At 39.5% G+C, this 18,026-nt stretch overlaps 1 protein-coding gene across 3 annotated transcripts in view; it reads left to right on the top strand.

Moving 5' to 3' along the window:
• Positions 1 to 18,026, top strand: part of PLCL1 (phospholipase C like 1 (inactive)) — a 325,648-nt gene that overhangs the window by 276,323 nt on the left and 31,299 nt on the right. The window contains exons 4-5 of one of the 3 annotated variants that reach the window (XM_030580753.1): positions 9,780 to 9,855; positions 14,950 to 15,059. The exons of 1 other annotated variant lie outside the window; for it this stretch is intronic. In XM_030580753.1, the coding sequence (XP_030436613.1) occupies positions 9,780 to 9,855; positions 14,950 to 15,059 (186 nt within the window). The remainder of the gene's footprint in view (positions 1 to 9,779; positions 9,856 to 14,949; positions 15,060 to 18,026) is intronic. One more of the 3 variants, XR_004002672.1, reaches the window with a different exon arrangement.

The following is an 18,026-nucleotide window of genomic DNA, read 5'->3' as shown; positions in this document are numbered from 1 at the left end:
TGCAGCTCATTTTAGAACCTGTCAAATTCATTTAAAAGTTCATTGATCACATTTAAAAGGGGAATATTTAGCATGGTGTAAGTGACAGAAGCTAAACTGGAAAGTAGAAATGATTGAATTGTTCATTGCAAATAATTATACAAGTAATTTAGCACTTTTTTAGTTGTGAATTGTTCTAAAAATGATTCCAATTTCTGTGTCTGCATTCAATATTCATATATATTTGCAAAATAGCTTATGCAAACAAATGTGAGTCTCTGGCTGCTTGTGAATAGTTCATTTAAACTGTTAGCTGTTTGTGGTAACCATTCACCTAAATCTCATAGTATTGTTTTTCCTCCCTGATTGGAAGACTGAAGCTTTTTAAACACAAATGTTACATTTAGCAAATAATAAATAAACAAATCCTCTTTTTGCACACAGATACCCCTGTTCCCGTGCAGATACAAATACTTCTATCAAAAATCCCATTCCTCAAACATTTGTGCAAATGTTTGTGAATAACAAATAATACGAGGTACAAAGATGGTTTGACTGAAAAGACATTTGGAATTTGAACAAATGTTTTTGAATGCCCTTCTTCAGCATTCAAACATCTGTATGGGAAATTATTTTGGAACAGTTGGTTTCATATTGCTCAGAAAGGAAAGGCTGGGGTAGTATAGGAACACGTTTCAAGAGAGAGGGATTAGGGATTTTTGAGAAAGGGGATAATGTCAGAGAAAATGTTAGTGAAGAGTAAGTCGATATATTGCACACAATTTATATGCAGATATTATGTTAATACAATTTTAATGTTAAACAATTTTTAAAAATCCAGGAAATATACAAGTTCGGGGATTTTTGGGGTTTTTTGTTTTTTTTTTGCAAATTCAAACTCTCTTGGCCATTGACACACTTCCAAATGGATATTATTGGTCAGATCCTCAGCTGGCGCAGATCAGCATCAATCATTAAAGTTAGTGGAGAAATGCAGATCTATAACAGATGAAGTTCTGTCCCGAATATGTGTCACACTTCAAATTTCAGCCCTATTTGAATTTTCTGTATTGTCACAAGTGTGATAGACTTTATTCCAATAGGACAGTTACCTCTTTTTCACTTGCATCATTCAAAAATAGCTGAACAGATTTTCCAGGCTTTCCCAACAAAATTTGTCTTTCAACTGACTCAATTTCACTACCAAAGAATCATTTTTCAGACAGCTCTGAACAAGTGAAAATGAGAGGGGTGGTTAACTTCACTAGTATTCACTGCCAAGTGAATGTTGTATTACACTGATGTCAAGCATAACTTAAAGCAGAATTTGGTCCAGCTTGTGAATATTAACTATGTATGAAAACTTGAATTGATATTTGGTTTTAGAGTTTGGTTGCATATTTTTATAGATATGGGTTTAGTGTATAAAAGCAATTTTTAGATTTCTTATTGTATTTTCTCTCAATATTTTTATCTCTCCATCTGTGTGTACATCTTTCTCCATCTGTGTATCTTTCTCTTTCCTTCCTCTAGTCTTATTTTTGTTTATCTTCCGCTCCCCCCTTCCCCCTGGTCACATCCATTAGTTCCCTGCAAAATATGGCCTGAGTGATATCAGAGCTCTTAATATGAAATACCATTAGATTGCCTTTGTTTCAGTGTTTTGTAGCGTAGACATGCTCAAAGTACAACAAAAAAGCAAGTATTTCTGCTGATTTGTAGCCTGATTGTATTCATTTTAAGCCCAAAAATCTTACAGTTCAGGCATAATATTTTTTCCATACGTGTTTGTAAAGAAACAATCAAAGAGCAATATCAAACTAAAATTCAGGATATTTTTATTCAGACCCTTTGCAGTCCTGCTGTAATCTGTTATAGTTCAAACTCTCCCAAATAATGTCAGCATTCTTGATAGGCATTCTTACTACCACAGTGTGTTGTGTGTATGCTCAACATATAGAAAACTGAATTTCTTGTACATTGGAATAGATATCATGGTATTGTACATAGCCAGTATCCCTTTTCTAGCCCTGTCAGCATCTAGATAGCCCCACTTCTTACCAGGCTTGCTCGCAGACGATTACCTGCTTGGCTGTTTTTTGTCCAAAATGCCTGCAATAAATGCTTGATGTTAAAAGAGAAAATCCTTTAAAAATGTTCATTAACTTAATTTGCACTTCAGTTGTTCGACCAATGGATTATATTTTTGAAGAGGGAGGGCAAGATTCTGCTTGCACTCCTCAGGCAAAACTCCTCATTGACAAAGATGCATTAAAGAATACAGAGTTTACAGGGCTTTTCTCTCAAAATTCTCTCCTGACTCAAAGGATAAGGGGGGAGAGAGGAAAAAAAGTTCTCCCTTTTTAATGTTGTTGATTTCTATTCTTAATGTCTGGACTATTTATTATTTGATTTTTTTGAACTATCCCTCTGTATCATTTATCTCCCCAGAGAGAATAGCTCTTTAATTTTTCACTTTTTTTGGTGAGGCTGCCACGATAATTTCCTCTCCCTTTTTCAATTTACAGAAAAATGTATAAAGGAGGAAATAATTTGTACCAGTGTAGTTTCTAAAAAGAAATCCTTTGTTTTTATTGATTCTCCAATTTTCTCTTAATACATACAAGACATAATGTTTATATGGGCAAAGAATTCAGGTGTTAAGATAAATATCTTACTAGCACCGTAGTTTATTACAAGTGAAGGAATGTTAACTGACATGAATGACTAGAAGTGGATTAGATTTTAAAGTCTTTGCTCTTCACTCAATTTAGACGATGAAATGAGACAAGTCAGTTTCATTTTTCATTCACTGTCAGTTTTTCTTTCTGCTTCTCATTTACTATATACCATAGTGCTGTTAGGTTTGAACCAAATCGTACTTATCATACTATAAACACATCAGAGGTGCAATTAGCATGGAGGGAGAGAAGTTGTTTAAGTTAAGCACCTATGTGGACACAAGAACAAATGGATATAAACTGGCCATCAACAAGTTTAGACTTGAAATTAGATGAAGGTTTCTAACCATCAAAGGAGTGAAGTTCTAGAACATCCTTGTTAAGTTTATGGAGGAGATGGTATGATAAGACTGCCTACAATGGCATGTAGCCAAATTGCAAATGCTAGTAGCAAATATCCCTGATGGCTGGTGATGGGACACTCAGATGAGGAGGACTCTGAGTTACTCCAGAGAATGCTTTCCAAGGCATGTGGCTGTTGGGTCTTGATGAAATGCTCAAGGTCTAACTGACTGCTGTATTTGGGGCTGGGAAATAATTTTCCCATGGGTGAGATTGGCATAGACACTGAGGGGTTTTTGCCTTCCTCTGAAGCATGGGTCACTTGCAGGTTTAAAGTGGAGTAAATGGTGAATTCACAGTAACTTGAATTCTTTGAGTCATGATTTGAGGAATTCAGTAGCTCAGCCAGCGATTAGAGGTCTATTACAGGAGTGAGTGGGTGAGGTTCTGTGGCCTGCAGGAGGTCAGTTTAGATGATCTGGCCTTAAACTTGATGAGTCTAAGAAGCCTGGCTAGTTTCAATGGGACAGTTCAGGTGAATGAGATGAACAGAATTTTGGCCTTCCATTTCCATTGTTGCTGAACAATGTTTAAATTTAAAAAATCTAGTTTGTTGAAACATTTAACATGTGCATACTAGCTTTTATGTCTTTTACCGCCTTACAAAATACAAACTTATGTTTGAGGCTTAACTACTTGTGTGTTCCATCAATCTGAACAGCCTGTCAGTAATTTCTTCAGTTTAAAAGTGTTTCCTGTACTATTTTTCCATATGGGGAGATTGTCCCATTAAAAACATTTTACCAAAGGACTTGTATCTTTCTCCCAGAATCGGTTCCTATAGAAACTTTAGTCAGGGGGGCTACTTTCATTGGAGCAATAGTCCCAGATCCTCTGGTCCGATTGAGTTGCAATTGAAAAGCACCAAATGTAGGTGGGAAGGGCAATGCCATTGTGGCTGTGGCAGTCTCTGTTAAGACAAGTGTGACAGAATGTACCCCTGTGTTCATACGCTACCCGTTATTGTAACAATCTTTGTACAAAGTTTGTGAGGTATCATTTAAATAACTCATAATTTGCTGATCAATAATGTGGCAAAATGCACGTAACAGTATTATATATGAACTCATAAGCATAAGCTCAGCTCATCACTTGGAAGTAACAGAGGAGGAGAAGGACCTCGGTGTATTGGTTGATCACAGGATGACTGAGCTGCCAATGTGATATGACTGTGAAAAAAGCTAATGTGATCATGGGATGCATCAGGTGAGGTATTTCCAGTAGAGATAAGGAGGTGATAGTACCATTATACAAGGCACTGGTGAGACCTTCTTTGGAATATTTGAAAGCTGAGGGGAGATATGATTGCTCTCTATAAATATATCAGAGAGATAAATACCAGGGAGGGAGAGGAATTATTTAAGCTCAGTACCAATGTGGACACAAGAACAAATGGATATAAACTGGCCATCAGAAGTTTAGAGTTGAAATTAGATGAAGGTTTCTAACTATGAGAGGAGTGAAGATTTGGAATAGCCTTCCAAGGGGAGCAGTGGAGGCAAAAGACATATCTGGCTTCAAGACTAAGCTTGATAAATGTATGGAAGGGATGGTAAGATGGGATAGCCTAATTTTGGCAATTTTGATTTTTGATTATTAGGGGTAAATATGTCCTATGGCCTGTGATGGGACACTAGATAAGGTGGGATCTGAGTTACTACAGAGAATTCTTTCCTGGGTGTCTGGCTGGTGAGTCACATGCTCAGGGTTTAGCTAATTGCCATATTTGGGATTGGGAAGGAATTTTCCTCCAGGGCAGATTGGCAGAGGCCCTGGGGGTTTTTCGCCTTCCTCTGTAGCATGGGGCATGGGTCACTTGCTGGAAGATTCTCTGCACCTTGAAATCTTTAAACCACAAGTTGAGGACTTCAGTAGCTCAGACGTAGGTCAAGGTTTGTTACAGGAGTGGATGGGTGAGATTCTGTGGCCTGCGTTGTGCAGAGGTCAGATTAGAAGATCATAATGGTCCCTTCTGACCTTAAAGTCTATGAGTCTATGAAACTGAAAGTATGTTCTCCAGATAAGTCTGGGGAGCGGTCAAACCAGCTCGTCGGAGACAAAGGTAAGCTAATGCCTCAACCAGGTGTAAATAAGGCTGATGGACCGTTACCTGATAAGTGGCCATTCTTTGGAAGGAAGGGAGTCCAGGCAAAAAAAATCTGCATCTTAGCAAAGAAGCAGCATGAAGTTCCCTTCTACAAAGATTTCCTGTGCCTTGTTCCGAGCTGGAAATGCTTCCCAAAGGGGGAACAGGACTGTGAAAGGAAGAGTCAAACACATGAAGACACCGGCTTCTTTCTCTCCCTGCCCATCAGCTTCACTGCACTTGAAGCGAGAAAGGAAGCCAGCATTGGACTTTGGGGGGAGGGTCATGACCTACAGGGTTTGGTCAGTAAAACTGCTGAAAACATGTGGTGAGAAACTGTGCTTGACTCTGATGTAGTTTAGTAAGTTAGGTATTACTAAAGATCTTAGCTTTATTTTTCTTGTAATCATTTTTTACTTTTATGCCTCATTGCTTGTACTCACTTAACATCTCCCTATTTGTGGTTAATAAACTTGTTTTAGTGTTTTATCTGATCCAGTGTGTTCAGGTTGAAGCGTCTGGGTAACTCCTTTTGGGGTGACAAGGTATGTGCATATTATTCCCTTACAGGAATAAAGGACTCAGGAAATCTGTGATGTCCAGGAGAGGGCTGAGCAGTAGAGAACATGCGTTTCTGGGAGACTAGCAGTGTGCTGCGGTCACCCTGCGGTATAACCCAGGCTGGTGAGAGCCAAAGTGTGACTGGCAGGCTGCAGTTAAACACGGACGCTCAGGGTTGGGCTTGCATGCTTGAAAGCTGTTTGTGAGCGGCCCAGGTTGGAGTCATCCAAACAAATGTTGAGGCACCCCAGGTTGCAGGGCAGGGTGACATCCTTGCTCATTAGTCTGGAATGTACCCTGGTATGTCACAATAAGAATTTTTTTATTTAAAAAATAATCCCCCCCCAAACATCATGATTGATGAATGACATTTGAAAAAATCATTTTAAATTAGTCAATTTATGTCAATACCCTGATGGATTATACTTTATATTTTCTGAAAAACACCCACCATTGAAAAGGAACATCACTTTAAAGATTATTTCTTCTTCACCTCAGTGCAGCAGTAGAGAAGTTACTCCTTTGCCTCCTATCAAGTGTATTGGGGACGCTCTCAAATCTAAATTGCCTTCTCATGTTTGTTCCACTGGGACAAAGGCTGCTTAATTTTACATGAAAATTACAGACAGGATTGCAAACATTAACAGGCTCAATTCTACTTTGCAATCCTGTTTTCATTGTTTTATCCTGGGGGTGTTGACAGCCGCAAGATTCAACTGTCAGCATCAAGAGAGCTGGGGACTGCTCTACATGGAGTTTCAGTAAAGAAAAGTTGACCTTTCATTGTAGCTTTCCCCATGAAAACTATTAGAATTGTTATTCGATATCTCTGTTGGATAGTTAGAGCATAACCTTACCATAAACTCCTAGGAAGAGGTGCAGTCAGTGACAGATTTTCATAGTTTACATAATTTTATATAGAAATTGAAGGCTTGCAGGACATTCATATCAATGCAGTTTTCTGAGGTCTTACTGATTATAGGATTTATACATGTAGGGGATGCTGAGCTATGTGAAGGCCTTATAGGTATGGTTAAGAGATCAGAGCACATGCCAGGAGCCAAGAATTCTGAACTTTCAAGCCTGTCTCTGACACTTGCCTTGGGCAGGTCACTTAGCCTCTCTCCTGCTGTTCCCTCATTTTAAATTGGGCATATCAGTGCTTTATCTAAATCCTGCCTTATAGGGTTGTTGTGAGGATTAGTAAATTAATGCCAAGTAGGAGCTGGAGGACAGGCCAATCATTTGTAAAGCAGTGTGTTGGCAATCCTGTGGGATGCTGGGCATCCCCTACCCCATTTATTGAAACCAGTTGGAGTTGAGGGCACTCAGCACCTCAGTGGAGGCACTCAGCACCTTATTGAATGAGGCCTATATAAGTGCTGAGTATTATTGATGAAATTCGACCAGGTTTCTTTGCCATCCATGAAAATACATGCAAATCTTCTTTTGTATCTTGGGCCAGTTGTAAGGTGCAATTTTTTGAAAGACTTTTGCTCTCTCCATTGTTGAGAGCGTACTCTGCGATTCATAGCTGGCAGCAGAAAGGCTCCTTTAATGCAAGATTACTGTGTGCAATGGTGTTAAAAAGCCAGAGGGTTGGTATTTTCTCCCAGAAGAAAAGAAGGAAAAAAATCAAAGAAAAAAAATCAACTTGATGCATGAACAAGCAAGTAATAAAGAATGGAAGGCGCTGGAGACTATTGAAATTAGTTTCAGTCCAGGAGGAATATTTTGACAAAAAATAATTTTATCCTGTATAGCTGTATCAAGCTTTTTTCTTCTATAAGAAGACAGAGGAGAATGAATTTTTTCCTTGGTGTCTTGCATATGTCAAAGCAGTGAGATATTTATGTTAGATATAGTTTGTATATGTTTATTTAGATATAGAGATGTTTAATTCAACATGAAATATAAAAATTGAGATTTACATCTCCGGGTTTTTGGCACAGCACGTTATAGATAGGAGCTGGCTGGGAAGTTTGGGGCCATCAGGATTTTAATTCAGACTGATTTCTAATTGGAACATTAACACATATTAAATTACCAATATCTTTTAAATACCTTTAAAACATTTCTCTGTTATTGAAATGAGGTATATTGTACTTTAACATCATAGGGGCCAAAATCATCCCATTGTCAATTAAACCAAGGCTGAATTCGGCCCAAACTCCCCTCCTGGAAAAACATAGTTGTGCTTGTATCTGACCTATGTTAATGTATGTTATTGTTTCACTTGTTCTCCTTTCTCCAGTGCTTCCTACTGTTTGTTACACCCACTTGCTGTGTCTTCTCTTAAATTAGATTATAAGCTCCTCAGGGCAAGGACTGTCATACTCTGTATTTGTACATTGCCTAGCACAACTGGTTGCCCTCCTGATTTGAGCCTTTAGGCAAGACTGTAGTATAAATTAGTATTTGTTGTTTTTGTTTCTGAAAGAAACTTAACTCTGTTCTCTCCCCAGCCTTTTTGTCACGTGCTTTAGGGGTATTAAGTTTAATGATATCTTTAGTCTTATCAGCATACTATTAATTCTTAAGGAGCGTAAAGACAACTATTTTCCATATTTGAAAATATTAAATAACTTTTAATAAAAAGGTAGTATTCTCTCAAGTGTAGACCTTCCTAGGTTTCATGTAGATTGCAGGCTTTGTTTGACAAAACAATTTTCTTAAAGTCCACATATGCTGCCTTGTATACTCAGTGCTCTGTGCAGCTCTAAAATGCATGGGTTGCTCAAATGCTTCAAGTGTGCAGTGAAAGTAAGATTTTGTGCAGCATGGTATAGTCTTGAGTGAGAGGAACAGGGGAATATTTGATTGTTGAGCCTCTCTGTAAAGTCCTGATTCTATGCCCACTGATGTCAGAAGCAAGGTCCTCATTGATGGCAATGATGCAGGATCAGGACATAAATTCGTTCATATTTCATACAATTGAACACAGGAATTTTTAAAAAAAGCAGTTGCAGCATTTTGGCCAAGTTTGCATATCATAACTTATGTACCAGCAGGATGTAAAACTATGAAAGTATCAGCTTGATTCTTATCTCATTTATATCAGTTTTATGCTGTTTTAACTCGATCGGCTTCAGTGGTGGTATTCTTGATTTATACCAGAAAGAATAAGATTATAGTCAAGCATGTGTATTTAATCTTTGTACATGTTCTTCCTTCCTGTAACAGATACACATGCCACATCTCACAATTTTGCAAAAGTTAGCATTGAAACAGCTCAGTTGCTTGACTGGGCTTTTGAAACTTTTTGGAAAGTTTGCAAGCATGGAAGAAGAAATGCAGTTTCACTGAAGATGGCAAGAAGAGAGGCTCAGAGCATTTTCTACATGGATGATGGATGTTGGTTTATGTATTTTCCTCTTACCAGCAGCCCAGATCCAGGAAGGTACTTAAACTTGTATAACTTTAAAGGTATGAGTAGTCCCATTGAAGCCATCTACTTTTGTTTGTTTGTTTGTTAACTTTTTAACTCTTGAGTATTATAGTTGGGCCTGAGCTGCAGAGTTTATCTGAATTCCTCCAAAGAGAAACACAAACAATGAAGTTATTTGGACTGCTCAGGTACTTAAAGTTATACATGGGCTTAAATACCTTCTTGAATCAAGGCCCTTAATGGGTCAATAAATGTTTTTGCGAGGTATTTACACTATAGGGCCATAATTCTAATTCTTTAATTTCATTCAAATTAAAAAAAAAACCTAGTAAGCACAGAAAGGCTTCATTTTCAAATACAATCGTAGATTTAAGTTAGTGTTTGTCTACTAGTTCTGTTCTCTATTGACACTACATCTATTTCCTTTATGTTGCTTAAAATGATGTCTAGCTGATGTAAAACAGCTGTTCTCTGACTTCTGCAACAAAACATTTCCTGAGCAACTGTCGTTTACCTTGACACAGAATTGGGAGATCTGATACGATTGACTGATGTAATCTTTTTAGTCTTACTTACCCAGCAGTGCTCTTTTTAAATGGTACCTTCTTAACACTTGTCTCAGAGTTAGATGTTTAACTAAAGCCTGGTAATAGCAACCTGGTTTTCATTTGTTTTCTGACAGATGATTCAAGAGAGCAGGTTTCTTATTGAAACAGCAGACACCATTCATGACAAGATTGTTCAGTGTCAGAAAGCAGGTAACCTTGTATTCTCTGTACACATTGTTGTAACTCTATACCAGTTTTTAAGCAGGTGGAAACAGCATGCCATAGTTTTTTTAAGAGCAGAGTACAAAGGGGAGAAGCATCTTTGGCCTTCAATTAAATGCTCATTTTACAATTTAGTTACACCATTCCAACTTTTCTAATATGGACAAGGCCTTAGGGACCAGTTCTGCAAATACTCTGTACTGAACGTAGTCTTTGCTTTCAGCTGAAGTCTGATAAGTAGTCGTCAATAAAACTACATACTGCAGTAAACACTGCTGTCTGTGATAAGTGTTTGCACGAAGGGGCCTTTGGATTAGTAAACTGCTGGGGCCAGAGCCATGCACACTTCTTAAATAAACAATATAATTAATGCCCTGTAATAAATTCCTTTAATTCCTCCATCTTTAGTAGAGAAAAATTTCACAAAATGGTTTAACAATAACATTCTACTGATTTGTTCAGCTAATATAAGAGCAGGGTGGAAATTGTTTTTTGCGTTTTGCCCCATGCTTGAAATCCAGGCTACTCTTTCCAGACCTCGCCAGCAGAGTGACAATCATATCACTTTTCAGCACTCTTGTGGTTGGTCACCAGAACTGAGACTCAGAATTGGCTGCTCTGCTAAGATTATAGCCTATTTCAGCCATGTAAAACCATCAGTGAAACTGTTTTTTGTTTTTCAAATGCATCCCTACCAAATGTTAATTTTTATTAACATCTTTAAATCCATATACATTTCATTATTTCCATAGAGCATAAAGAAAATCCTTCCCCCATGTGAACTTTCTGAATTGTGGCTTCCATCAGATGGGCATGAGATTTGTTTATTTAAATATATATTTTAATCAAAATCATCACTTGAGCTGGGTTGTCAAGCTGGGACAACCGTGAATGAAGGAGACTGCAAAAAATAATTTCTGACTATTTCCAGTATCATAGAAATATACATACAGTAAAATCCTCAACAGGAAAGTCACAGTAAGTAATAAATTAAAGGAATTTATTACAGGGCATTAATTATAATAACGTGAAATAATACGTTTGCTGGAATGATCAGTTGTGATTTATGAGTGGATTCTGCATTGACTACTCAGGATCCATCTCCCACTTTGTGCCTGTGTTTTACTCTCAATGAGGTTACCAGGAGTCATCAAAGAAAGAGTGTGGAAGCTAGTGATGAGTTTATAATTGTGAACTCTGTATGTAAAACAGGAAGGGTCAATCCCTTAGGGTAAGTCCACACTGCAATTAAAAATCCACGGCTGGCCCATGTCTGCTGATTCGGAATTGGACTAAGAGGAAGTTTCATTACAAGTCCTAGAGCTTGGGCTCCAGCCTAGGCCAAAACATATACACTGCAATTAAATAACCCTTTAGGCTGAACCCCGGGAGCCCGAATCAGCTGACATGTGCCGACCATGTGAGTCTAACTGCAATATAGTCAGGCCCTTATTTCCTACTGCATTTCATGGATCTGATAGTCCACTCTTCCCAATTTCCCTTTTCACTGCTCCAGGGCAGCCTTGCAATTCTAATTCCCCCTCTTCCCCATGTGTGTATGCATTATGATACAGTCTTTAATTACATGATCAATACCATTTTAAACACAGGACCCCTGCCTCATTCGGTACACAGACTGAGTGGTGCTTACTGAATGAGCAGCTGTTCAGTATTTTGTTTTCTCCTCATTCAGTGTGTGGCCACAGGCTTTATTTACTGCACACTGTTCAAACCCTGTTCTGAAGACAGAATTATTCATTTTCTTACGGCCGTTTCTGTGGCTCTTATCACTATACCATCTTAATGCTTCACAAACATGAATTTATTTTCTAAACATCCTTGTGAGGTGAGGGAAACTTATGTTTGTTTTACAGCTGGGGAACTGTGGCATAGGCTGTTCAAGGCCAAAAGTATCCACTCATTTGGTGTCCAATTTTAGAGGCCTGGCACCTGGTTTTCAGGTCCTTAGCACTATATATATATTCAGCGCACTGCTCCCATTGATACTTCAGTTATAGCTATGAGTGCTCAGCATTTCTGCAAATCAGATGCCAGGGTCTAGAAGCACCCAGGAAATGAGAAATACAGTTAATGGGCACCTGTGAAAAGTTTGGTTTCAGTGACTTGTCCAGCATCACACAGGAGCTCTGTGACACAAGTAGGGATAGAATCCAATTCTCAGGGCATCAGTCAACTGCCTTCACCATGAGAGGATGGAAGAGTCCCATTCACTGCTACAGACTAGGGACTGAGTGGCTAGGCAGCAATTCTGCAGAAAAGGACGGAAGGGTTACAGTTGATAAGAAGCTGGATATGAGTCAACAGTGTGCCCTTGTTGCCAAGAAGGCTAAGGGCATTTTAGGCTGTATAAGTAGGAGCATTGCGAGCAGATCGAGGGACGTGATCATTCCCCTCTCTTCAGCATTGGTGAGGCCTCATCTGGAGTACTGTGTCCAGTTTTGGGCCCCACACTACAAGAAGGATGTGGAAAAATTGGAAAGAGTCCAGCGGAGGGCAACAAAAATGATTAGGGGGCTGGAGCACATGACTTACGAGGAGAGGCTCAGGAACTGGGTTGTTTAGTCTGCAGAAGAGAAGAACGAGGGGGGATTTGATAGCTGCTTTCAACTACCTGAAAGGGGGTTCCAAAGAGGATGGATCTAGACTGTTCTCAGTGGTGGCAGATGAACAAGGAGTAATGGTCTCAAGTTGCAGTGGGGGAGGTTTAGGTTGGATATTAGGGAAAACTTTTTCACTAGGAGAGTGGTGAAGCACTGGAATGGGTTCCTTAGGGAGGTGGTGGAATCTCCTTCCTTAGAGGTTTTTATGGTCAGGCTTGACAGATCCCTGGCTGGGTTGATTTAGTTGGGGATTGGTCCTGCTTTGAGCAGGGAGTTGGACTAGATGACCTCCTGAGGTCCCTTCCAACCCTGATATTCTGTGATTCTATGATCCTTTGTCTTCCTTCAATTGCCTGCTTCTTTACTACACACTTCTCAATGTAAGAAATGAAACATAAGTGCTACAGGCAAATCTCCTCCTACAAAATCCCAAATACACTCCCAGAGTAGGTCCATCCTATGCCCTGAATGAGGCAGGGTCCTGTAGAAAAATAGTGCATGATCATATAATTAAAGACTATCATAATGCATACAAGAGGGCCAAATTAAGGTTCCATAGACACTTCCTAACTTCTGCGTGCTTGACTTTGCAACTGTAATGATGTTCTTTTAATAGTGAGTTCTTGTTTTGTATGTTTAATTTCTTGAAAAGCAAACTAAATAAAAGAACTACATCATTTGGCATCATGTTAGCACCTACATTGGTCATCAAATGGAACTTTTAGATCCAGTGCACAGACCTCAGATAGCTAACAGAGTAGCTGATAGCAGTAATAGGTTGTAGTGCCCTATGTGGACCATCCCTAGCAGGGGATGAGACACTTTGCCAGATACATGCTGACAGTAGAGGAATGGTGAGTCTCAGAAATCATGGTTTCCACTCCAGGCTCTGGACTGGAGGGGAATATTCTCTAGTGGATACAGACTTTTCTGCCCATTTCTCCCAAATGTGACCCTTTCTGTCCTCTCCTCTCCAGCTTGTATCCTCTCCTTTTCCCAGGGTCTGCCCCTGGCTCCCAGTCTCCTTGCCCAGCCGGGACCTGTCTCCCAAAGTGTCATCTATAACCCTTCTTGGTGCTCTGAAAAGCCTCTTCAGTCATGGGGGAAGCATTTGTCAGTCTTTTGGCAATGATGCTTCCTGTAGCTTAAGCCCATTCCAGGACTTTCTCAGGCTTTCAAAAGGTTTTTTTTAATCCGCAAAAATAATTAATTAGCCCCTCTTTGCACACACTGCGAAGTTTTGTGTCATTCCTTGTTGGATGCTTCTTTGTTGTCAGTTCAGCAGAGTTCAAGTTAGGGAATGACACCAAAATTGGAGATGTAGGAAACACACAGGAAGACTAACCAAACAACTGCAAAATAAGCTTGATTTATTAGAGTTGTGGGGGCTGCAGGCGTTACGGGGTGATTTGGTATTAATGAAAGTAAAATTTCCTAGGAGAGGAAATTAACAACACAGGTACAAATTGAAGGGCTGTTACCAAGCAACCACACTCACTGTATGAAGGTGGGTTTGTTTTCATTTTGTCCCTTAACCCTGGCTTACACTCTGGAAATGTCACACAATATGAAAATCCTTGAGAGCCACTGGCCTAAATGGCCCCATTAAGAGGTTTTCAATCTCTAACTTCCACGACTAAATACACATCTGAAGGATGAAGTCTGTGCTTAGACTTTGTGAACTTTTATGGACAGCAATGGATCAGGCAAATATCTGCCACAGAAACTGGCAGTGAAATCTAACGGGATTCCAAAGACTGTGGTTCAAAGTTTCTGTTCCACAGGCTGCAGGAATCGTATCCTGTGATAGGCAATTTAGAGTTTATGAAATAACTTATCAGTGTGAAGTGCTATGTTGTTTCTCTGTGACTCCTATTAAGATTAATGAGAAGCTGTGAATCTAAATCCTGGTGCACTGTGCTAAACGGATATCTTCTATGTCTGTTGAGTTTCCTTGACATGAATCTATCTGCTGAAGACACAGACAGTGAGGGAAGGGAGACACAGAGACCAGTGATTGAGTTCTGTAGTGATATTGCCAGCAGTGCAGAATAAAGGCAGAGTCATTGGAGAAATATGGATTCATAACCTTGCTTCACACTGTCTACCAATGATTGTGACAGCACACAGCAAAATAAAGGAACAAATATGGAGCCCTAAAGGTGGCAGGTGACTATTAGAAGTAGAGGATTAAACAATCAACAGGACTATATTGTTTTAGATAGGTGGTAAAACTTCTTCTGTCAACTGTGCTTTAAAAAATTATTTTTTGCACCCAGTCCCCTGCAGTTGAACGATGAGCACCAGGTTCTTGAGAGGCAGAGATGGGAGGAAATAAAATGAAAATTCAGGAAGTAACAGGTGTGGGTGGTCTGGGGATCAGCAGTGAATGGTTTGAATAAAAATTAAGTCACAGTGTTACTGAATCATATACTAAAACTTGTGCCAATCCATGTTTTAGGCATGGAATTCCACGAAGAACTTCATAATCTTGGGGCAAAGGAAGGTTTGAAAGGAAGAAAACTAAGCAAAGCCATTGAAAGTTTTGCATGGAATATCACTGTGCTGAAGGTAAGAAGTAAAGATTGGATTGAGAGGGGCATTACTGACTTGTACCTTCAATTAGCTGGAAAGGGCTACCATTTTAATAGTAGGAGCATGCTAAAGGATGCTAAATCAGAATGAGAATAAGGATTTAATTATATTAAGCGATTAAGGGTCCAATCCTTAACTGTGTGTTATGGGCAAATTCCTTGCTCAAACAATACTTTTACTAATAACAGCAGAACTCTTACATGAGAGATGTGCAGGATTGGTTAACATCTGTGGATACAGTAGTAACAATGGGTTCTTTTTTTCCGCTATACCCATATTAACTGGTTAAAAAGAATGTTGGGAACATGTTTGGATGAAACATTTTGGGTTTTTAGAGCCCACAGGTGAGATGGTCTCTTTAGTATAACGCAGAAGTTAAATCCACAAAGTGAGTCTGAGAACTAAATGCCTAACATTGAGAGCTGGTCAAATAACTGATTTTTTCCAGTTTGTTTGCAGTTCCAAAAAATGGAAAAAAAAAGTGATTCAAATAGAATTAAGTCTACTTTGGATGTGTTTCAGAGCAGGGAATGGAACCTGCGTCTCCCATATGTCATGTGAATGGCCTACCTATTGGGCTAAAGGTTATAAGAGGGTAGCGATAGTACCACCTCCTCCTCCTCTGGCCATATGAATGGCTGAAACTATTTGTGTCCAGTTTGCAAGTAGTTTTGAGTCAACCAAAACTACATTTTCATCGAATAAACTGTTTGTTAGAAAAAATTCACACAGCTCTAGTAAAGATTACTACGTGGTAGGATTGAATATCACAATATAGGAATAAGAGGCGGATAAAGCAACAAGGAAAGTGGATTTGACCAGGCTGAATGGCAAAATAAATAAACAAATGTAAAATCTAGAGATGAATCTAAGACACAAAGTTTGGATCTAATGATGGATTTGCCCAAAGCTTGAGGGTGTTTGGATCCAAGGTTTAGTTTTGGACTTGTGTCTATATGAATCTATAGAATCAGCCTGGAGACCATAGAAGGACGCCATGTTAGAACTACAGGAGGCTTGTATACCTCTGAATGAAGAAAGAAAAAGAGTATAGAGGAGAGTGAAATCAGCATGATAAATTGATGGAACTGCCCGTGTTTCTTAGAACTATAAAAGCCCCCTGTCTTTTGAAAACAAGAAATCCTAATCAAACACACTTACCAGCAAACTATGTCCGGTAAGACATTATTATTTATTTCTGGTAGTGCACATAGCATACTCAGCACTTCCCAAGCAGAAAAGAAAACACAGTTCATTAAATTGTGCACGCCTCAGGCAAGGATAGACAAGCAGGAAACCATGAATTACACTGTGTAAATTGGATGGTTAAAGTCATGGATTGACTATATCTTGGTAATGTAAAGTTATGTTACGACAATGTTTTATTTTAATGGAATTTATAAATCATTTCCAATTGCACCTCAAACTGGGAAGGAGGGATTTATCTGAACCTGAGTGAGACGAGACACAGTCCAGTGCTTACAGCACTATCTTGCGAGTTGGGTTCAATTCCCTGCTCTGCCACGGACTCCAGATGAGGCCTTGGAGAAATCAAGCAGAGCATGTTTACGCTGCCCTGCAGTTCAGACTGTGGGAGTGTGAATAGCAGTGTGTACCACAGTGCTGCACCGTGACTTCCCCATGTGGACACTGCAGGTGTGAACTAAAAAGTTCCAAGTTCGCATTAATGGATTCCTCGTCAGACACTGCTATGCACAGACCCATAGTCTGAAGTGCAGGGCAGTGTAGACAAGCTCTTAGTCTTTCTGTGTCTCTGTTCTGCATCTGTAAACTGGGATAATAGCACTTCCTTACCTCACAGGGTCTTGTGAGGATGAATACATTAAAATATTGTGAGGCATTAGAGTAACTGGGGGCCATATAAGTACCAAAGTAGATATCTGAAACAAGTGTTTGGGCAGGAGATTGATGGTAGTGAGTTTTTCCCCTCTCTGTGGCAAAAGCCCAATCTTTCTATGATCTCATCCACTCATAAGGCTTCAGTTACCATTTCTTGCTGACAAGTCACAAATGGTCAAGTAGAGATGGTAGCTGAGCTCTTGAGAGTGGATGAGATGATCCAGAGATGATTATGAGACAATAAGAGGAGTTAGCCAAAGATGGAATCCTGTGGAATCACAACAGAGACTGGGAGAGTGTCCATCCCCTTAAGCAAACACCTGTTGATGTTCAGGTAAATTGCCACTCCACAACTACCATTCCCTAGCCTGTTCTGCACAAACTAAACTCTGTCCCCTCATGCCTTAAGAGATGCTCCCTCCTTCTATTTCTGTTTAAATAGGATATCAGAGGTAGTGGACTCTGAGAACCTGGCATGCCATACCCTGCTACTTTCATTCCAAAGTGGACAAGCTGAAAGCAGTAAATGTTATTTTCTGCGGTTTCTTGTTACAGATGAGAGTGAGTGGGTAGCTTGAGAGTGCTAGCCAAAAGTGCAGTAAGTGATGCACTTGGACCCAGTGGAGAGAGGATACACATGTTCTTAAGAGAAAGAGAGCAGAAAGTAATGGTGGGAAAGAAGAGTTTGGGGAATTAGAATGGGGAGAGGGGTCACTTCTGGTGGGAATGGAAGGGTTAGGGTGGGGCTGGATGATGGGTGAGGTTCATTATGCATTTTGGCCAGCCATAAAAAAGAGGCAAAGTGGGTAATGGGAGAATTATAGGCTCAGTTTATAGGACTCGCTAAGAAACTAAAAGGCATCAAAGGGACTGAAAAGAAGGAACAGACATTTATATGAATAATAAGAATATCTTCAGTTGCATTAGATAGAAAAAAATCTACAATGGATATAAACCTCATGCTTCAAGGTGTGAGCCCAGCACAGACTGCTTGGATTTAAGAAAGGAACAGCCTTGGTGTGCATATTATTGCTTGTGTATCCATTATATGGGTTTTACTTCATCCTCTGAAGCAGTTGGCAC

This window comes from Gopherus evgoodei, chromosome 11, assembly GCF_007399415.2.
Source record: "Gopherus evgoodei ecotype Sinaloan lineage chromosome 11, rGopEvg1_v1.p, whole genome shotgun sequence".
In the NCBI taxonomy this organism is placed as follows: Eukaryota; Metazoa; Chordata; order Testudines; family Testudinidae; genus Gopherus; species Gopherus evgoodei.
Note: the sequence above shows the minus strand (reverse complement) of the source record. Positions and strands in the feature narration are given on the sequence as shown.